We start from the raw sequence: 21,635 nt of genomic DNA, 5'->3' as shown, positions 1-21,635 counted from the left end.
TTCCTGGTTCAATCCCAGCCAGCTCCCTATAACAAATTTTAGAAAGGGGCAAAGGAGGCTGTGTGTTCTCTTTGCTGTTTGGATTGCCTCGTGTGGTGCAATGGATCAGTGTGTCTGGCTGTTAACCAGAAGGTTGGTGGTTCAAGCCCAACCAGGGACGGCTGTGGACAGGATAATAATAATAATAATAATAATAATAATAATAATAATAATTTATTAATTATATCAGGCCCATCTGGCTGGGCTTCCCCAGCCACTCTTTGACATCTGGTGGGAGGGTGTTCCACAGGGCGGGTGCCACTACCGAGAAGGCCCTCTGCCTGGTTCCCTGTAACTTGGCTTCTCGCAGTGAGGGAACCGCCAGAAGGCCCTCGGCACTGGACCTGTGTCCGGGTAGAACGATGGAGGTGCAGACGCTCCTTCAGGTATACTGGGTCGACACCATTTAGGGCTTTAAAGGATCGCTGCATTGCAGGGGGGTTGGGCTAGATGACCCATAGGGTCCCTTCCAACTCCTATGATTCTTTGCTATAATGCTGAACTACTCTCATCCTCCTAAAGTTAGAACTAATGTGAGCTTCCCTCCTGCATCCACATGGGGAGTTTAAAGCTTTCAGCCACAGTTTCCTGTTACATCTAAATGCAGGAAACCGTGGTTTGTTTTAACCCTATTTAGTGTGAACGAACCAAGATCTAACCAGGGTTTCTGATCTAATGGTAGGGAGATTCACAAAACACTCCCCCAACAGACATGTTAAATGGCCGCAATGGGATTGTGTGGGGCAGCCAGTGGCAAACACCTCCCAACACCCCACAGGGGAAATGTTTCCCTACCCAGTCTGAATGCAACTCCATATATTGTGACCTTCCATGACTTTAAGTGTAGAACTAGGCTCTCCCAAACCGGAAGGTCTGATAACAATCTATGGCCTTATAAATTGTATTTGGGGCGAGGTGGAGGTTATTGTTTTCATTTGTTAATATGGTATATATCTTTGTGTTTTTATATTGCAAACTGCCCTGCAATCTTTGGGTGAAGGGCAGCATAATAATAATAATAATAATAATAATAATAATAATAATAATAATATATTTATACCCCGCCCATCTGGCTGGGCTTCCCTAGCCACTCTGGGCGGCTTCCAACAAAATATTAAAATACAGTAATGCATCAAACATTGCATATGGAATAAAAATGTAATCAATTGACGGGCTGGTGGCTGCATTAATCTCGATGGGACACAGTTGGTACAGCATTACACAGATATGGGCTATGAATGATTCAAGAGAACATGGCACACGCGTGTGTATGTGTTTAAATTACACTGTATTAGGCAAAACTTGGATTCTCTCCATCTAGTTTGTAGATGACATTTCCTTCTGCGAGATTTATCAGCAGAGCAAGGCATCCAAGAATCCCCGAAGGAGCCCTGAGGATCTGTAGAGAGTGTTGAAATATAGCCTTCCTAAACTCCGAAAGGGGGAGGAGGGGAATCTGGCTTTTTACAAGTAATTTGTTAAAGTGATGCTACTGGAGTGTCCGTGGAATCGGGCAAGCGGGATTAGAATCATAGAATAGAATCACAGCATCATAGAGTTGGAAGAGACCACAAGGGCCATCGAGTCCAACCCCCTGCCAAGCAGGAAACACCATCAGAGCACTCCTGACATATGGTTGTCAAGCCTCTGCTTAAAGACCTCCAAAGAAGGAGACTCCACCACACTCCTTGGCAGCAAATTCCACTGTCGAACAGCTCTTACTGTCAGGAAGTTCTTCCTAATAATTAGGTGGAATCTTCTTTCTTGTAGTTTGGATCCATTGCTCCGTGTCCGCTTCTCTGGAGCAGCAGAAAACAACCTTTCTCCCTCCTCTATGTGACATCCTTTTATATATTTGAACATGGCTATCATATCACCCCTTAACCTCCTCTTCTCCAGGCTAAACATGCCCAGCTCCCTTAGCCGTGCCTCATAAGGCATCGTTTCCAGGCCTTAGATGGACTTCTCCATATTTCACTTACTTCAGAGGGAGGCAGTGTGGTGTGTATGTACAGTGGTACCTCGGGTTAAGAACTTAATTCATTCTGGAGATCCGTTCTTAACCTGAAACTGTTCTTAACCTGAAGCATCACTTTAGCTAATAGGGCCTTCTGATGCTGCGCCGCCGCTGCACAATTTCTGTGCTCATCTTGAAGCAAAGTTCTTAACCCGAGGTACTATTTCCGGGTTAGCGGAGTCTGTAACCTGAAGCATATGTAACCCAATGTATCACTGTATTTCAATTAGCATTATCCTGCCTTAGAAAAAGCACTAAACTATGTCAAAAGAACAATCAACATCTTAAAAAAGTGTTGGAGGCAGACAAAGTGTTGAGAAAAAGGCTTAAAAAGGTAAAGGTAAAGGGACCCCTGACAGTTAAGTCCCCTCGCGGATGACTCTGGGGTTGCAGCGCTCATCTTGCTTTACTGGCCGAGGGAGCTGACATTTGTCTGCAGACAGTTTTTCTGAGTCATGTGGCCAGCATGACTAAGCCACTTCTGGCGAACCAGAGCAGTGCACGGAAACGCCGTTTACCTTCCCGCCGGAGCGGTACCTATTTATCTACTTGCACTTTGATGGGTTTTCGAACTGCTGGGACCAAAGAACGGGAGCTCACCCCGTTGCAGGGATTCAAACCGGTGACCTTCCGATCAGCAAGCCCTAGGCCCAGTGGTTTACACCACAGTGCCACCTGCTCAAATGTAGTCCTTGCAAACCATAACTTTTCTAGAAAGGCAAGAGTTTGGCAACAGGGGTGTTGATGGTGGTTTCAACTAAAATTTACTTGGTGTAGACCCATTGAAAGTAATGAACCTGACTAAGTCCATTCATTTCAATGGGTTTACTTTGAGTAAAGCATAGTTGCATTCCACCCAGGTTGTTTGGTACCTTTACGTAAGCCACTGTTCTTTCAGGAACAGCTCCCTCCCACCAGTCACAATACTGAGGTTGATTATACTGGTCTACCTCACAGGACTGTTGTGCTTCTTGCTATGTTTTTTTACGTTTTTATCATTATTTTTTCTGTAAAATAGTTTTGATGTTGTGCACTGCCCTGGGATATCGATCAATCAGTAAAATAAATAGATAAATAAATAAATAAATAAATAAATAAATAAATATAAAATAAATAAATAAAAATAAAATAATTGCTGAAGTAGTTATAGTAATCTTAGTAAATTGGCCATGTGCTTTTGTAAATTGATAACTCCATTAATTAAGTCTCCATTAATTAAATAATAATAATAATAATAATGATTGCTGAAGTGGTTATAGTACTCTTAGTCAATTGGCCATGTGCTATTGTCAACTGATAACTCCATTAATTAAATCTCCAGGCGAGAGAAGCAAGAATAAAAAAAATAATTAGAAAAAAATCACACCCTGTTTGCTTCTATATGATACACACAGAGGCATCCCCCCTCCTCTAGGGAGGGCTCTGCCTTTAAAATGAAAACAAGAGACCCTTAGGATAATAGATGCTATGTCCCAAAGGAAGCTACCTTACAATAGTCAGGATGCTTGTCTACCTAGTCAGTGTAATCTGACTGATGACAACTCTCCAGGGTCTCAGGAGGAGATAGATGTTTCCCATCACCTAGTACCTGTTTGTCACTGTTTTTTATTGGGTATCATGTGCCTTTTCAGGGGAGAGTGTGTGTGTGTGTGTGTGTGTGTGTGTGTGTGTGTAACCAGGCATCCTCCCATTCATTCAAATAAATGTCCAGTAGGTTGGCGGTTCGAATCCCCGCGATGGGGTGATCTCCCATTGCTCGGTCCCTGCTCCTGCCAACCTAGCAGTTCGAAAGCACGTCAAAGTGCAAGTAGATAAATAGGTACTGCTCCAGCGGGAAGGTAAACGGCGTTTCCGTGTGTTGCTCTGGTTCACCAAAAGCGGCTATACGCCGGCTCCCTCGGCCGATGAAGCGAGATGAGCACCGCAACCCCAGAGTCGGCCACGACTGGACCTAATGGTCAGGGGTCCCTTTACCTTTTTATCCCATTTCCATTTTTAAAAAAGACCCTGAAACTTAGAGGGGATATTGTTTAACAGAAAGTAGAGTAGATAGTTGTTCATATTGACAGATGGTTTTAAGTAATATTTTCTTCTAGTGTGTGACCAGCAAATTAGAATAGAATAGAATAGAATAGAATAGAATAGAATAGAATAGAAGGAAAATCGGAAGTCTCTCTTTTGTAATTTTTTGCTAATGTTGCTCTGTTTCTCCTTTGTTTCCCACCACTCTGTTTCTCTCTTTTCCCTCTCTTTATCTCTATTGCCTCTTTCTCTTTTGATTCTCTTTTGTTTTGTTTTGTATGTCAGATCGTTGTAATCTTATCGTATTACGGGGAAATCTCAATAAAAATCTTATTGCAAAAAGAAGAAGAGGCCTTCACATGTTATTGATGTACAGTGGTACCTCGGGTTAAGTACTTAATTCGTTCCGGAGGTACGTTCTTAACCTGAAACTGTTCTTAACCTGAAGCACCGCTTTAGCTAATGGGGCCTCCAGCTGCCGCTGCGCCACCAGAGCATGATTTCTGTTCTCATCCTGAAGCAAAGTTCTTAACCCGAGGTACTATTTCTGGGTTAGCAGAGTCTGTAAACTGAAGAGTCTGTTACCTGAAGCGTCTGTAACCCGAGGTACCACTGTAGTGGGCTAAGCAAATGAATGGTTGATTCAGTATTAAGGGAGATTTGGTGGAGCTGTCGGTTAAACTGTATTGCTAATTACTTCCCCCCACAACTGCATTTCAACACGCTTCATTTTATTTTCCCCCACAGTGCCCAACAGCTTCTGAAGCAACTTTTGGGGTTCACGTTAAGGTCGTTGGCGACTGGACAGGTAGGTGAATGTTGGTTTAATCTCTCTCTTAACAGACGGCTTTGACCTGAAACCCCCTTTCCTCAGCAGCTTCCATCTAGATGGCAATTTCAAATCATACGCTGTTTAGAACATGATTCCAAGGGGCTTGCCCCCCCACCCTGGGTGATTTTTATTGCAGTTGTGCTGATGGCTTCATTCAGCTGTGCTTATACATGTCACTTTGTTGTTGTTATTTTGAGTCCAGACAAATTGTTCTGATTGTCATGCTAATTGTTAATAATACGGCCCGTGTCTTGGCTTTTTCCTTTCAAAATATTATTTTCTGTGTGCAGCAACCTGCTTGCCTTTGGGCCACATGTGGTGGCTGCGGAAGTCAGTGCTGAAATGTGCATTTGCTAGATAAGGGGATTTTTTAATGCCAGCCGCTTGGTTGGCTTCCAGGTTAGTTAACACCTATGTCATGCTGAGATTACGGAGTTGCTTTCATGTTCTGATATGCTTCTCTCGGGCTGTGTGAGAACGTCACTGGGGTCCACTGGGCCTCTGCAGGAAATGAGGAATTCTGCTTTTAATTTTCGTAGAATTGTAGAGTTGGAAAGGACCCCAAGGGCCATCTTGTCCAGCCCCCTTGCAATGCTGGCATCTCAGCTACAGCATCCATGACAGATGGCCATCCAGACTCTGCTTAAAAGCATCCAAGGGAGGCGAGTCCACAACCTCCTGTGGGGAGGGGAATTCGAAAGGCTGGATAGCAAGGGGAGTATGAAATGAAATTTGCTCAAACTTGAGTCATGGGTGAGTGTGTGATGGTGGTGGAAGAGGATGAAATTGGGTGGGGGATGGGACCCACATATATAAATGGATGCCAACAGCATCAGTGGCTGATTGTATTCTCATTTTCCTGATTACTATATGACCCAGGGGTCGGCAAGGTTTATCTTGAGAGCCAGTGTGGTGTAGTGGTTAAGAGCGATAGACTCGTAATCTGGTGAACTGGGTTCGCGTCTCCACTCCTCCACATGCAGCTGCTGGGTGACCTTGACTAGTCACACTTCTCTGAAGTCTCTCAGCCCCACTCACCTCACAGAGTGTTTGTTGTGGGGGAGGAAGGGAAAGGAGAATGTTAGCCCCTTTGAGACTCCTTCGGGTAGTGATAAAGCGGGGTATCAAATCCAAACTCCTCTTCTTCTTGCCTGGGCCACTTCACTTCAGCAGAGATCCCTCTGTGGGCCAGATTGCACACCTCCCCGTGGTTTTCGGCATCTGCACAGACACGATTTCTGGTGCCGCGGAAGCGAGTCTCCGCGCTGTGCTGTGCTGTGCCGGTTTAGCGCATATACCAGGAGAGGCGGTCCTGTAGGTATGAGGGTCCTAGGGCTTTAAAGGTTAAAACCAGCACCTTAAACCTGATCCTGTACTCCACCAGGAGCCAGTGTAGCTGGTATAGCACTGGGTGAATGTGATCCTGCAGCGATTCTGCACCCGCTGGAGTTTCAGGGTCAGTCTCAAGGGCAGCCCCACGTAGAGCGAGTTACAATAATCCAGTCTGGAGGTGACCGTCGCGTGGATCACAGTGGCTAGGTCTCGGCGAGTGTTTATGTCAGTTACGGTGTCTGTGTGATAGCTCTGCGGGCATGCACAACACACACACCCCGACACACACACCCCGTGCTTGCCATGTGACCAGGTCCTGCATCACTTTGAAGAAATAGGTTCATGGGACCACCTGGATCAGATTCTTCCTCTTCTCACCTGCCCTGCCTCCCAGTCTAGGGAGTGGTGCAGGCAGGAATGAGGCTATAAAGAAGAGCCTCACAGGACCTGATCCCCCATAAATTGCTACAGCAGCCTGGGAGCTGACTGCAAATATGTGATTTGTGGTCCATGAATGTGCCAAGTACCATCAGTGCGTTCATGAGCATGACCTGTGTTACTTTCTTCTGCCCCCAAAAGCTTAGCTGTGGTAAATATTTTGTAGATTACGTCACTCGTTTCCAACTCATTCTGCTCCTTTATTTGATCTGCATCCCTTTGTGGCACCTTTTAGTACCATGTCGTGTTTGTTTTAAGGCTGACATCCTTTGAAGACAGCTGTGGCCAGAGGGCTCTTCTTTACTTTCCAAGAATGCAACAGCCAGGAAAACAAAACCAGCTACATAAAAGCATTCTGCAAATACGAGCAGTATTCTAACCTCCCTCCTGCTTCCTTTCCTAAATATATTTCAGGCTGACATTAATACTGTAAGGTATGTTTGTAGGACGTTGCACAGTCTTCTACAATAGAAACTATATTGTACGCAGAATAATTAGGATGAATGCTAATCTGATAGTTTTGCTTGCAAGGCTCGCTTTATGCTGCGTTACAAAAATAAGTGGAATAATTTAATAGGTCCTTCCCTATGTAACACATATGTTCACGGCAAAATTTGTTCCTTGGATCAGCATCTGAGCTGTGTGTGAGAGAACGTGTTTGTGCTGCAGCTTAGTCCTGGGACATCAGCAAACATTCCTCAACTGAGCATGTGCAGACTGCACTTCTAATAGCAACAAATAACTGCAACTGGGATCAGTAGACTCTGGAGAAGGGCTTCTAGGCTATAGGAGTTTAAACCCTACTACCTTTTTTTTTTTTTAAATCTTGCTAGTCATGTATCATGCTAGTCCTACTCAAAGTAAACCCACTGGAATTGATAGCCATAACTAACTTAGGGCCATTTATTCCAATGAGTCAACTCTAGCTGGGTACAGCCCTAAAAGATTGCCAATATATGAGTCAGAGTGGCAGAGCACAGATTTTACATCTAGAAGTTTTCTTGCCAATTGTAAGTGTGGTACACAGCTAGGCTGGAATAAACCTCTGCCACAAACTCTATGACTGAGCTAGGGCCTTCCCTTTACCAAGATAAAAAGTAAAGGGACCCCTGACCATTAGGTCCAGTCATGGCCGACTCTGGGGTTGCGGCGCTCATCTCGCTTTATTGGCCAAGGGAGCTGACATTTGTCTGCAGACAGTTTTTCTGAGTGATGTGGCCAGCATGACTAAGCTGCTTCTGGCGAACCAGAGGAGTGCACGGAAACACCGTTTACCTTCCCACCGGAGCGGTACCTATTTATCTACTTGCACTTCATGCTTTTGAACAGCTCGGTTGGCAAGAGCAGGGACCGAACAACGGGAGCTCACCCTGTCATGGGGCTTCAAACCGCCAACCCTCTGATTGGCAAGCCTAGGCTCTGTGGTTTAACCCACAGCACCACCAAATCTCCCTTAATACTGAATCAGCCATTCATTTGCTTAGCCCACTATTCTCTCTCTGTCTCAACTGATGGCAACTCTCCAAATCTCAGACGTTTCCCAGTTCTGGCTGTTGACTAGCACCTCTGAACCATCAATGACAGAACTTGGCGTCCACCATCTGAATTTCCCACAATGCACTTCTCTGGAAGTGCCAGAGTTCTGGTGCATTACAAATCATGGCGGCCAACAGTGGTCAGCACCTTTCTGAGGGACCCCTCAACCCTGGGGTTGGCTGGCCCTACTGAGTAGAGGCTGTGCTTGGAAGGCTACTGAGGTCCTTTGCTGCTTGCAATAATTTAGCGATAAAAAGTCAGAGCTGCTCGCTGAGCAATGCATCATCCTCCGCAACCCAAGAGATGTGATTAGAGCTGCTGAAGAACTGAAGCATGTAATCGATAGTGACCACAGCCTGACAGTGCTGGATGCAAGCGGGTGGGGACCCAGGAGTCAGTGGGCGGGCAGGGGTTAGAGAAAGAAGACTGTGGCTTCAGAACGAGGTGAGCGACACAGCCCCCTCATTAGCCAACTTTCATTAATTGCTTGTGACTTTTTAAAGGGGAAAAAAATCTTCTAATGAACGGCGGTAAACAAACAAAGATGAAGCAATTATCGCCTTAATCTCTCTTCGAGCTCCCTTCTGCAAGAGTTTCATTTTTCTTTCAGTGTTTAAAAAACACACCTTACAGGAGATAATCCCAGAGTGGGAGAAGATTAGAGCAAGAGGCATAAATAAATTATTGTACAGTGGTGCCTCGCAAGACGAAAAGAATCCGTTCCGCGAGTCTCTTCGTCTTGCGGTTTTTTTCGTCTTGCGAAGCAACCCCATTAGTGTCTTAGCGGATTAGCACTATTAGCAGCTTAGGGGGCTTAGCGGATCAGCTGATAAACGGCTTAGCAGATCAGCTGATAAGCGGCTTAGCGGCTTGGGAAAAAAGGGGGGGGAGGGGAGAAACCCCGCAGGAACTCGCAAGACATTTTCGTCTTGCGAAGCAAGCCCATAGGAAATTCGTTTTGCGAAGCACCTCCAAAACGGAAAACCCTTTCATCTAGCGGGTTTTCCGTCTTGCGAGGCATTCGTCTTGCGGGGCACCACTGTATCTCTGTTGTTTATTGTTCATAATAATGTTATTTATTATTATTAATAATTATTATAATATGCATTTATATCCCATCTTTTTCTCCAAGCTCAAGGTGGTGTCCTTGGTGCACTCGCTCCTCATTTAATCCCAAAAACAACCCTGTGAGGTAGGTTAGGCTGAGAGGCAGTGATGGTTAAAGGTCACCCAGTGATCTTCATGGCCGAATGGGGATTTGGACCCTGATCTTCCAGGTCCTAGTCCAATATTCTAACCACTATGCCACATGAACAACAGGCTAGATTGCACAGTGCTCGGTCTTGTGTCTTGATGCTCTGAGATAAGAGTACCAGGTGCACTGGATCACCATGGCAACACCAGTGAGGTCGAATAGATGACTTGTTGTGACATTCACCCACCCAATGGTTCAGGAATATTGGTTCAGTATCACTTTCATCAAGTCCTGTTTTTGCAAATCCTGATGCTATCAGACTCTGAATCTGCAAGAGTCAAGGGAAAGAGGCTGTGGGTTTAGCTAGCATGGTGTGGTGGTCTAAACCACTGAGCCTCTTGGCTTGCTGATCAGAAGGTCGGCGGTTTGAATCCCAAAGACAGGGTGAGCTCTCGTTGCTCTGTTCCAGCTCTGCCAACCTAGCAGTTCAAAAGCACAGCAGTACAAGTAGATAAATAGGTACCGCTGCGGCAAGAAGGTAAACGACGTTTCTGTACGCTCTGGCACTCATCACGGTGTCCCGTTGTGCCAGAAGCAATTTACTCATGCTGGCCACATGACCCAGAAAGCTGTTTGCAGACAAACGCCAGCTTCCTCGGCCTGAAAACGAGATGAGCGCCGCAACCCCATGGTCGCCTTTGACTGGACGTAACCATCCAGGGGTCCTTTACCTTACCTTTTACCTTAGTGTTGGTGGATCTGTACCTATGTATTTTTACTCCAAAGAACAAAAGAACTTTACATAGTAGGTAGCAATCTTTAGCTTTGTCTTGTGTCTGGATGCAATAGACCCTTTGAACTGTGTGGAAGAGAAGTTTTCCCTTTAACCAGGGACTCTGGGAGAAGCTTTCTGCTGGGAGCATAAAATCTCTGAAAACTCTGCTGGGACTCTGTTTAGCTGATGCATCACACAAGCTGAGGTGTGCTAACTTCCCCAATTTACCAAAAAATTGTGTGCAAATCCCAGTGGTAGCTGCCATTTCTTTCTTTATTAACTGACAATTCATTTTATTTTTTATTTAAATGATTGTTTTGATCCTTCTTTTCCACAGCCAAAAAAGAGAGTGCTTAGATTTATTTTAAAAACAACAAGACCCAGATGCAAAATCAGCAAACAAACAAAAAGATGAAAGAATGCAAAAGGGGGGGGGGAAGAGTGAGAGAAAGAAAGACAAATAATTAAAACCAGAGTCAGCAGAAAAACCTGTATAGGAAAGCTTGTCTAGACAACCGGAATGATGGAACGTAGGGAAGGGGTCAGACAAGCCTCTTGTCAAAGATTCACCATGGAATGACGTCATGTGATTATGCAGTTATATTTTATGGGTATTTGGGAGAGAGGAGGAAATGGGGGGTGGCAGCTCCGAACAACTGTTTCAGCTGCTGTAAGAAAGGCCACTTCCACCATTTGGAGGAGGTGGAGTTGAGGACTTCACGGCCCCATCACACACGCTGGAACTCAGCCCCCATATGATTGGGGGGGGGGATTCCCCGCTGCGTCACCTCCAGGCCAGCCAATCGGCTGGCTCTGGGGGTGTGGCCTGCCTTATTTAAACTAGGATGCGGCCGGGGATCTCCCTCTTTGCTGCTGCCAGCTGTTCCTGTTTCCCACCCTCCCGCCCTATAAGGTTTTCGTTCCTTGACCTTGCTATGGACCTTGCTTGGTCACCGTTGAGGGGCCTGGTAGGAATTTTTCCACTTGGCAAATTGGCACCAGCCACTTGGTTTTCACCTACCTCGTAGCAAATCGTCACAACTTTCTTGGTATTGGCGGTTAGGCATTAGTATTGGTATTGTTCTGTAGATGGAAGAGGGGAGGAAGCGCCATCACCTGCCCCGCATATCGAAGGGTAGTCCGATAAAGGATTCCGGGGGGCGTGGCCCTGTCCGAAGCCTATGGAAGTGTGGGCCTAAGGCACACCCCCGAGTGGTGACCCCGGGGGAGTTCCTAGTTGATGTGCATCAGCAGGACTCCCCCTATTGGTGGTTAACCCTTCCCGGACTTCAAGCGGACGGGCTGGAGTCAGATATAGTCGGTTAGGACCAATGCCTAAGCCAATACCGCTCATCACCTGTAACCAATAAAGTTGTGGCCTTATTTAGCCCATTAACCTTAATACAGTGGTGCCCCGCAAGACGAATGCCTCGCAAGACAGAAAACCCACTAGACGAAAGGGTTTTCCGTTTTCAGAGGTGCTTCGCAGGACGAATTTCTCTATGGGCTTGCTTCGCAAGACGAAAATGTCTTGCGATTTTTGAGGGGTTTTTTCGCTCCCCACCCCCTTTTTCTAAGGCGCTAAGCTGCTAATAGCCTTTTAGCAGCTAATCTGCTAAGCCCTTAAGCCTTTAATAGCCACTAATAGCCACTAATAGCCGCTAATAGCCGCTAATAGGGTTGCTTCGCAAGACGAAAAAACCGCTAGACGAAGAGACTTGCGGAATGGATTAATTTCGTCTTGCGAGGCACCACTGTAATCATGTCATGTGTCTTTATTTCCACTGGGGGGGGGGGGACTCGCCACGCAACAAGCAAACAGCAAAACAGGTGATTTCTTTGCAACTCCTGGCTTGAGGCTTGAGCATTTGCTATGCATGCAAAAGGTTCCAGGTTCAGTCCTTGGCATTTCCAGGTATGTCTGGGAGAGACCCCTGGCCTGAGTCCCTGGATAGGTGCTGCTGGTTAGTGCAGGCATTATTGAGTTAGATGGACCAGTGACCACTGCCCCAGGTTTAGTCCCAGGTATCTTCAGTTTCAAAATGGATCAGGTAGCAGGTGATATCTTGAATTTAAGGAAGAATGGAAGGGGCTTATTGCATATGTACAAAAGCATTGTGCACAGGTTAATACATTAGCAGGGTTTTAAGATTACTTGTACAGTGGTGCCTCGCAAGACGAAAAGAATGCGTTCCGTGAGTCTCTTCATCTAGCGCTTTTTTCGTCTTGCGAAGCAAGCCCATTAGTGGATTAGCGGATTAGCGCTATTAGCGGTTTAGTGGCTATTAGCGGCTATTAAAGGCTTAAGGGATTAGCAGATTAGCTGCTAAAAGGCTATTAGCAGCTTAGTGCCTTAGAAAAGGGGGTGGGGAGCGAAAAAACAACCCCCAGGAATCGCAAGGCATTTTCGTCTTGCAAAGCAAGCCCATAGCAAATTCGTTTTGCGAAGCACCTCCAAAACGGAAAACCCTTTCGTCTAGCGGGTTTCCCGTCTTGCGAGGCATTCGTCTTGTGGGGCACCACTGTAATTTTGTTATGAATGGATAACAGGAAGTTTAAATAGGTTTTAAATTTAATAATGGACATGCAGTAAGCTGATAAATAATAGAACCAAGGAAGGGACTAGAGAGAAGTAATTTTGTCGTGTCATGTCATGTTTTGTTTTTGTATTGTGGTTGTTTTTATTTTTGTTATTTTTGGAAAAATAAAAAAAATTGTTATAAAAAAAGGTAGCAGGTGATATCAAAGGTCTCTGCCAGAGACAAGACAGAGCAGACAAGTCTAGGTTCTTTGGAACGATGGTTTGACTCTGTACAAAGCATCTTCTGGTTTTCTTTTTGCACCTCCTTCCCTAAAACAGCATTCTTGTAGAGGGTTCAGTTTCCCATTTTCGGGTCTTAAGTTTAGTTTTCCACATTTCCACATAAATATGTGATGAGCGCTGCAACCCCAGAGTCGTCCGCGACTGGACTTAACGATCAGTGGTCCTTTTACCTTGTACCTTTATGTGGTTGTTGTTTATTAAGTCCTCATGAAAATTCATCAGCATTTTGGATGAGAATTTCTCCTAATACTGGCATTTTTGTATGCACGCTTGCCTAAAATGCTCATTTTTTGCAAAGCAGTTTTTGCTAATAAGATGTATACTTGCACGCTGTTTTCACTAAGATACGAATTTCTATGCACACTTAACCCTGGCACAGCGGTACCTCGGGTTAAGTACTTAATTCGTTCCGGAGGTCCGTTCTTAACCTGAAACTGTTCTTAACCTGAAGCACCACTTTAGCTAATGGGGCCTCCTGCTGCCGCTGCACGATTTCTGTTCTCATCCTGAAGCAAAGTTCTTAACCTGAGGTTCTATTTCTGGGTTAGCGGAGTCTGTAACCTGAAGCATCTGTAACCTGAAGCGTATGTAACCCGAGGTACCAATGTATATGCAATTTTGTACCCTCTTCTTTGCCGGCCGGCTGCATTGCAACATCCAGAGAAGTGCTGATTGCAAAGGATGGCTGCAAATTCCAAAGGATGGCAGTTGACAGATGGTTTCAGAAAGTGTGAATTAAATAGGTTCACCTTTAAATGCAAATTGAATTGCCCCTCCCCGCCCCAAATCCCAGAGAATGAGAAATGTAAGACACCCCTATAGCTCAGGTGGATCTGCAAGCAGCGAAGTCTTCCCCTCCTCTGTGTGGCAGATGCCTTTTTTTGCCTGTCTGCACCTGGTGGCCCCCTTGTGCCTTTCATGTCCTCATCTTAGACCTTGCCAGCATCCTGAAGGCGTGAGCACTGATGCCTTTTAGAAATAAGGCATCGGAAGGCAGCCGTGTGACAGGAAGGGAGAATGGCAGAAGGGTGGGCTTAGTGCTGCTGAATCCAAACGTGAAAAAGGTTTTCTGCCAGCTGGGCCACCTCTGCTGCTGATTAGTGCCGCTGCCCCTCCTGGCACATCTATTAAAGGAGCTCTCCAGGGTGGCACAGTTCTGCTGGGATTCCACCAGATTAGCTGGCATAGCTTTGCACTCCTTTGTAATGGCGCTGTGGGAGGACTGAGAAGTTGGGGTTTCCAGCCTCTCAATCAACTCAACTTCTCTCTCTCTCTTTTTTTTTAAAAAAAAATTATTAAACCATTTTAACAAAACAAATAATCAATCAAAATAACCAATTGCATTTCCCCCCTTCCCTCCCTCTACCACCCCCTCAGGACTTCCCTCAGCTTCCCTCTCTAATTTGTTTGCATGTTTTATTCTCTGCATGTTAAAAATTGTGCATATCATTGTCTTATCTGTCATATATTCTACTAATAAATTTATGGATGTTTATTCAATGCCTGCCAAGGAGTCCAACTCATTTTGTTGTTTTTTTAGATAGTTGGTAAAAAGTTCTTCCTTGAAGTCACTGTTGTCCTTCTCACGTATAGTCATACCTCATCTTATGTTTGCTTCAGGTTGATTGTTTTCAGGTTGCGTCCCGCGGCGAGCCAGAAGTACCGGAAAGGGTTGCTTCAGAGTTTCGCCGCTCGCACATGCACAGACGCGCAAAATGAAGTCATGCAGAAGCGGTGAATCGCGACCCATGCGTGCGCAGATGTGGTTGCGTTCCTTTCAGGTTGCAAATGGGGCTCTGGGACAGATCCCATTCGCAACCAGAGGTACCACTGTAATTTTTATGGCAACTTTGCCATCTCCACATGACTCATCAGTTTTTCTTGCGTGGCAATACCCGCCCCCTCCCACATGAGTAGAAATAAAGACACGGACACCAGAATTAAGGTTAATGGGCATAAATGGCCACAACTTTATTGATTACAGGTAGAGAGGTATTGGCTTTAGGCATTGGCCCTAACCGACTATCCGGTCTAACCGGGAAGGGTTAAACACCAACAGGGGGAGCCCCCCGAGATGTACATCCGTAGGCGCCCCACCCAGGGGTTACCGCTCGGGGGCGCGCTTTAGGCCCTAGCCTCCGTAGGTTTCGGACGAGGCGACGCCCCTCGGAGTCCTTTAACGAACTACCCTTCATGATCTGGGGGAGGTGATGGCGCTCCTCCCCCCCGTCCACATTTGCATGACAATTACCCCAGCCAATGCCTAACCGCCAAAACCGGGAAGTTGTGACGTTTTGCTACGAGGTAGGCGAAAAAACCAAGAGGCTTCAAAACATAGCCAATTAGCCAAATGGAAAAACTCCTACCAGGCCCCTTGCGGCGACCAGCCGAAGCCCATAGCAAAGTCCAGGGCAAAACCTAAAGGGAGGGTGGGTGGGAAACGAGCTGCTGCTGCGGAAGGAAAGGGGCGAGCCGTGGGCTGCCCCGACCTATATTAGCCTAAGCCCCGCCCTCTAAGCCAGCCGATTGGCTGGCCAGGGGAACCTAAGATAATGAGGGGAATCCCTGGGAATCCCGCGGGGCTGACTAGCCCCGCGAGATTGTAGTCGTGGGCGCGAGCCCGCAACACCACCCCCTCTCCAAATCGGGAGTGGCTTTGCCATTGTTCTTTCGTTGGGGTTTCCTCATTCTTCCATCCTTCAGTCATCCCAACTTCTCAATTATCCCGCCCTTTCTTTTTATTTTTTCTTTCTCTTCTTTTTCTCCTTCCTTCCTTCCTTCCTTCCTTTTGTCTCCCTTTTTTGTCTCCGCCCCCCTTTGGAGTCCTGTGTCTGGGGTCTTTATTAAGGTCCAAGGATCACATCCTCCTGAGGGTGGTAGATGGTTGACTGAGAACACTGGATGGGAGACAGGGAAATGTTGATTTCCCTGGGTGAGAGGCTGGGAGGAGAAAGGAAGGGAGGAGCTACTATCTTCTGTGGGTGGCAAGGGCTAAGAAGTCCCTTTAAGAGAGGGCTCTCTATGCTACTTGGTTTATTAGTGTGTGTTTTTTCTATTTATTTATATTTTGTGGTAGCTGATAGCTTGTTATATTATGAAAAACTTTAATAAAAATCTTATTACAAAATGAAATAGAAGCTGGGTTTTCCAAGCATGGGGCAACTCTTTGAAATGGCTTCTCCTTGTGACGGCTTCCTTGGTTACAAGTTATGGTCCCTGCAAAAAATCCTCATGTCTTCTACTTCAACCATGGTTCCAGGCTCCATGCATAAAGTGTTGGCCCATTACATTCTCTCAGCAACCCTTCACAGCGGTGGTCCTCTGCCCCGATAAGGTGCACTGGCCCTTGGTTGGGAGAGGCTTGTGCTTTGGCTGATGGGAGTTGTAGTTCAATTGCACTGGGCAGGTCAAAGGTCCTGCACGCCTCTGCTGGGGGAAGGGCCAAAGCTCTATGGTGTCAGTGTTTCTCAAACTTGGGTCCCCAGCTGTTTCTGGACCACAACTCCCATCATCCCTAACTAGCAGGACCAGTGGTTAGGGATGATGGGAGTTGTAGTCCAACAAGAACAACTGTTTTCCCAGTAGTGATGTATGGAAGTGAGAGCTGGACCATAAAGAAGGCTGATCGCCGAAGAATTGATGCTTTTGAATTATGGTGCTGGAGGACTCTTAAGAGTCCCATGGACTGCAAGAAGATCAAACCTATCCATTCTGAAGGAAATCAGCCCTGAGTGCTCACTGGAAGGACAGATCGTGAAGCTGAGGCTCCAATACTTTGGCCACCTAATGAGAAGAGAAGACTCCCTGGAAAAAACCCTGATGTTGGGAAAGATGGAGGGCACAAGGAGAAGGGGACGACAGAGGCCGAGATGGCTGGACAGTGTTCTTGAAGCTACCAGCATGAGTTTGACTAAGCTGCGGGAGGCAGTGGATGAGTGCCTGGCGTTCTCTGGTCCATGGGGTCATGAAGAGTCAGACACGACTAAATGACTAAACAACAACAACAATAGCTTCTGCTTTGCATGCAGAAAGTTCCCCTCAATGGTCCTTGTAACTGTCCTGGATAGTACTAGCTACCTCCAAAATAGAGGAAGGAAGTGGAGAATATGGCATGCCTCTTGACTTTGTGCTAGATTGGTCAGTTCGCTGCCATCTGCCTTGTCTCCATCTGGTTTTGTTCCTTCACTGAACCTGCCCTGGTTCCCAGTGGGCTTCTTCCAAGGTGTGCACTCGAAAGCAATTACCTTTTTAAAAAGGAACGCAATTCTCCGTGCCAGCCACAACACAAATCCCAAACACACTTCTTCCATGGGAATAGATGCTGTTTTGTGCTTACAACACAAGATGCAAGCCCCAGAGGTATGCAAATCTCTGCTTGGCCACATGCCCACTCACAGAACTGTAGCCGCTGTGTAGGGAATTTCTAAGAAAGCCATGCAGCCCAGTAAGTATGCTTTGTTGTTGTTTAGTCGTTTAGTCATGCCCGACTCTTCGTGACCCCATGGCCCACCTAAAACTAGCACCCTGTTTTCACAGCGGCCAAGAAGGCACACTTCTTCCACCATGGCATGACAGCCTTATTCCTCATGGATGTCTAATCCTCTTCTAAAGCCGTCCAAGTTTCTGGCTATCATTACCTCTTGAGGGAGCAAATTCCATCCCTTAACCACACGCCGTGTGAAGAAGTACTTCTTTTTTGATTTGCCTTGACTCTTTTTAAAAAAAATAATATTTTTTCCATTTTTAAAAAGTATCCTTATACAATTAAATCATTTTCAATTTTTTATATATCTGAGATTACTTGAATCACCTGATTCCCGCCCCCCGCCCCCATTTCCAATGTTTCTCTATTTCTTTCTACTGCATCTAATTACATTTTTCAAATTTGATTTATATCCATTTTTAACTTTAGCCTTATCACATTATAAGTGTTCTAACAATCCTGCTAATGTTTTTAAATATCTACGGTGATCTTTAAGGTACTCTAGAAAGAAGATTCCACCTAAACATTAGGAAGAACTTCCTGACAGTAAGAGCTGTTTGACAGTGGAATTTGCTGCCAAGGAGTGTGGTGGAGTCTCCTTCTTTGGAGGTCTTTAAGCAGAGGCTTGACAACCATATGTCAGGAGTGCTCTGATGGTGTTTCCTGCTTGGCAGGGGGTTGGACTCGATGGCCCTTGTGGTCTCTTCCAACTCTATGATTCTATGATTCTATAATTTCCCCCCACTCTTTACTAAATTTCTTGCCATCTTAGTGTCTGATCTTCATGGTCATTTTTGCCATTTTGGCATAGTCCATCGTCTTGGTTCTTCTTTTGTTGGGACTTTCTCTTCCTTCCAGTTCTGGGCGGAAAGCATTCTTGCGGCTGTTGACACATACATAAATAATCTTTTCAAGATGAAATACCAAAGGACTGCCTTGACTCTTCCAATATCCACCTTCCTTGGATGGCCCCGGGTTCTACTATTATGAGAGAAGAAAAACTTTTCGCTGTCTACGATGGGCAGCCTCCTCAAGGAGGGGAATCTGCCGAGGTAATTAATCCAAGGGCTCTTCTCCCTATACAGAACATTTCCTGCTTCTCTTGCTCCAAGGGGGCTGGGAGAAGGTTTGTTTTGTTTTGTTTTCTTTGTTAGGAGAAAGGCTTTCCCACAACAAATGATTCTCAAGGATTTCAGCATTGCACTCCAGTCAGCTGTTAGCAGGAAATGGAACCTCCAAAGAGACCAGGTCTTGGGAAAATGCATGAGCCTCCATCCCAGCAGACTCTCCAAGTTAATGTGAACAGGAAGTTTAATTAGAATCCAGCTGGGGTCTGATGGTTGTACACACTGCCCTGTTCGCTTCAAAGCAGCTGCTGAATGAAAGCATTTACAGTGAGACTTTTCAGTGTTTTCAGCCAGACAGGTCCACTGAACAGCAAATGGGAGCCTTCCGCTTCCTCAAAGGCTTCTTGCAACTTTTTGCAGCTTGAACTGTGTCTAGAAAGCAAGGTTCTGTGCTGGTTTTCCTCTTGCCCCACTCCTTCCCAATGGGAAACCCATTCTTTGGTGATGAATTGGAACAGAGGGAAATCTGGGGGAAACTCAAATCGCTGTTTACTCCAATCTAGCAAATAATAAAATTATTGAGTGTTGAGAAGCTGTTTTCCACTGGAGGGAATTCAACGGGACAAGGGGAATTGTGGATAAGCCCTCGGATATCTCTCTTATCCACTCTATTTCTCCATCCTTCCACTAAATATCAGACTGCCTATCTCAAAACACAAACGGGAAGAAGTCATGCAAGATTCTCCCCCTCCCTCTGCCATGCGCCCCGATTTGAAGCTGCAATCCAGGAAGATGAAACTGAAGGAGTTTTCAAAGTGCTTTGGGTGGTTTGTGTGTGTGTGTGTTTCAGCTCAGGGAATTGCTCAGAGAAAATTGACTCGAGGCTGTGTGCTGATCAGCTGCAAAGCTGTGGATTGTAGCTGGTGTCTGCAAAGTCTCCAGTTTTAATAGTGTGATTCTAGAGTAAGCGATTTGGGTATTTGCACCTAATGTTTCTTTTCCATTCGTTACACAGGTGGCTGTTTTTATTTTGGTGAAAGGGTTGCATCACCATGGCATAGAAGCCCAGAGACAGAAACATTCAAGAACACACACACACACACAGGAATTTGTTCTTGCAAAAGAAGTCTGCATGGCCACCAATCTGGATGGCTTTAGAAGAGGATTAGGCAAATCGATGGAGGATAAGGCTAACTATGATGGCTATGTTCTATTTCCACTCTCAGTGGCAACAGGTCTCTGAATAGCAGTTGTGGAAAATCATAGGTGGGCAGAAAGATGTTCTGCTTACAAGTTTCCCGTGGACATCTGCTTGTGAGAATCGAAGGCTAATGAAAAAAACTAGAAGTGTCTAGGGGCCAAAGTTCTCAAGACTGCTAATTTGCCATTTCGTCTAATTTTATTTTATATACAAATTCAGTGGCTCAGGAGTGTCAGGTACCACAACTCTATGGGAGTGTCTGGATTTAGTGCAGCTCAATATTATTTTTTAAACTTTATTTTTTCCTGTAAATATGCAGATCAGCAGAAGTTGTGGCGAGGGGGAGAGTATTTTCTTCACCAGTATGGCTCTGAGCTGGGAGAGGAGGGAAACTGTCCCCTCTGCTCTACATATTTAAGGCAGCTTTCTACCCATTCATAGACGTTACTCTTACTGCTGGCTTTTGTGGCTGAAGGAGAAGAATAAAATAAATGCTTGAGCAGCAGTTTACCGCCTCAGGTGTAGGGGTGTAGCTGCATGAAGGCCCTCCAAATGTTGATGAACTACAACTCCCATCAACCCTGATCATTGGTGATACTGCTTGGGGCTGATGGGGCTCTTAAGTCCATCAATATCTGGTTCCTCACCACTGGTCTACTGTGGCCAGGAGCAAATCCCCAAGGCTTCAGTTAGAGAACGTTTCCAGTCCTGCTACTCTAACTGGAGTCCTGTCCTGTCAGAGGTTAGACAGATTAGAGAACTGGGCCAAAACAAACAAGATGAATTTTAACAGGGAGAAATGTAAAGTATTGCACTTGGGCAAAAAAAAAATGAGAGGCACAAATACAAGATGGGTGACACCTGGCTTGAGAGCAGTACATGTGAAAAGGATCTAGGAGTCTTGGTTGACCACAAACTTAACATGAGCCAACAGTGTGACGCGGCAACTAAAAAAGCCAATGCAATTCTGGGCTGCATCAATAGGAGTATAGCATCTAGATCAAGGGAAGAAATAGTGCCACTGTATTCTGCTTTGGTCAGACCTCACCTGGAGTACTGTGCCCAATTCTGGGCACCACAGTTCAAGAAGGACACTGACAAACTGGAACGTGTCCAGAGGAGGGCAACCAAAATGGTCAAAGGCCTGGAAACGATGCCTTATGAGGAACGGCTAAGGGAGCTGGGCATGTTTAGCCTGGAGAAGAGGAGGTTAAGGGGTGATATGATAGCCATGTTCAAATATATAAAAGGATGTCACATAGAGGAGGGAGAAAGGTTGTTTTCTGCTGCTCCAGAGAAGCGGACACGGAGCAATGGATCCAAACTACAAGAAAGAAGATTCCACCTAAACATTAGGAAGAACTTCCTGACAGTAAGAGCTGTTTGACAGTGGAATTTGCTGCCAAGGAGTGTGGTGGAGTCTCCTTCTTTGGAGGTCTTTAAGCAGAGGCTTGACAACCATATGTCAGGAGTGCTCTGATGGTGTTTCCTGCTTGGCAGGGGGTTGGACTCGATGGCCCTTGTGGTCTCTTCCAACTCTATGATTCTAGGTTGAAGCTGGCACTGTCTGCATGCTCTCGACCCCTGAGCAATGGTCTCTCCTCAACAGAGGGAGCAGACCATGATCAGGAGAAGGATGAGGAGGAATCTGGTGGTCTTTACAGACCTATTCAAGTTGACAAACCAGTTCCTGACGATACCCTTCAACCCTGATGCATTTTTCGGTGGCATTTTGGCCTCCTCTAAACAGCGCTGTGTCTGTCTCTCTTCTGGAACATTTTCAGTACCGGTAACCAAAAAAAGCAAGGGTTAATTGTGTATGAAGTGCAGCTGTTTAGGCCTGCTGCCCCAGGAGGAAGGTTTCTCCATTCACC

At 45.8% G+C, this 21,635-nt stretch overlaps 1 protein-coding gene across 6 annotated transcripts in view; it reads left to right on the top strand.

The window, feature by feature from the left end:
- The window catches only part of NOX4 (NADPH oxidase 4), a 101,409-nt gene that overhangs the window by 46,025 nt on the left and 33,749 nt on the right, over positions 1-21,635 (top strand). For all 6 annotated transcript variants that reach the window (XM_083436527.1, XM_083436528.1, XM_083436526.1 and 3 more), the window contains one exon: positions 4,826-4,886. In XM_083436527.1, the coding sequence (XP_083292653.1) occupies positions 4,826-4,886 (61 nt within the window). The remainder of the gene's footprint in view (positions 1-4,825; positions 4,887-21,635) is intronic.

Source organism: Podarcis tiliguerta (assembly GCF_965153285.1).
Source record: "Podarcis tiliguerta genome assembly, chromosome: 4".
Taxonomy (NCBI): Eukaryota; Metazoa; Chordata; class Lepidosauria; order Squamata; family Lacertidae; genus Podarcis; species Podarcis tiliguerta.
The sequence above is the reverse complement of the archived record's forward strand: the minus strand, read 5'-3'. Positions and strand labels throughout refer to the sequence as shown.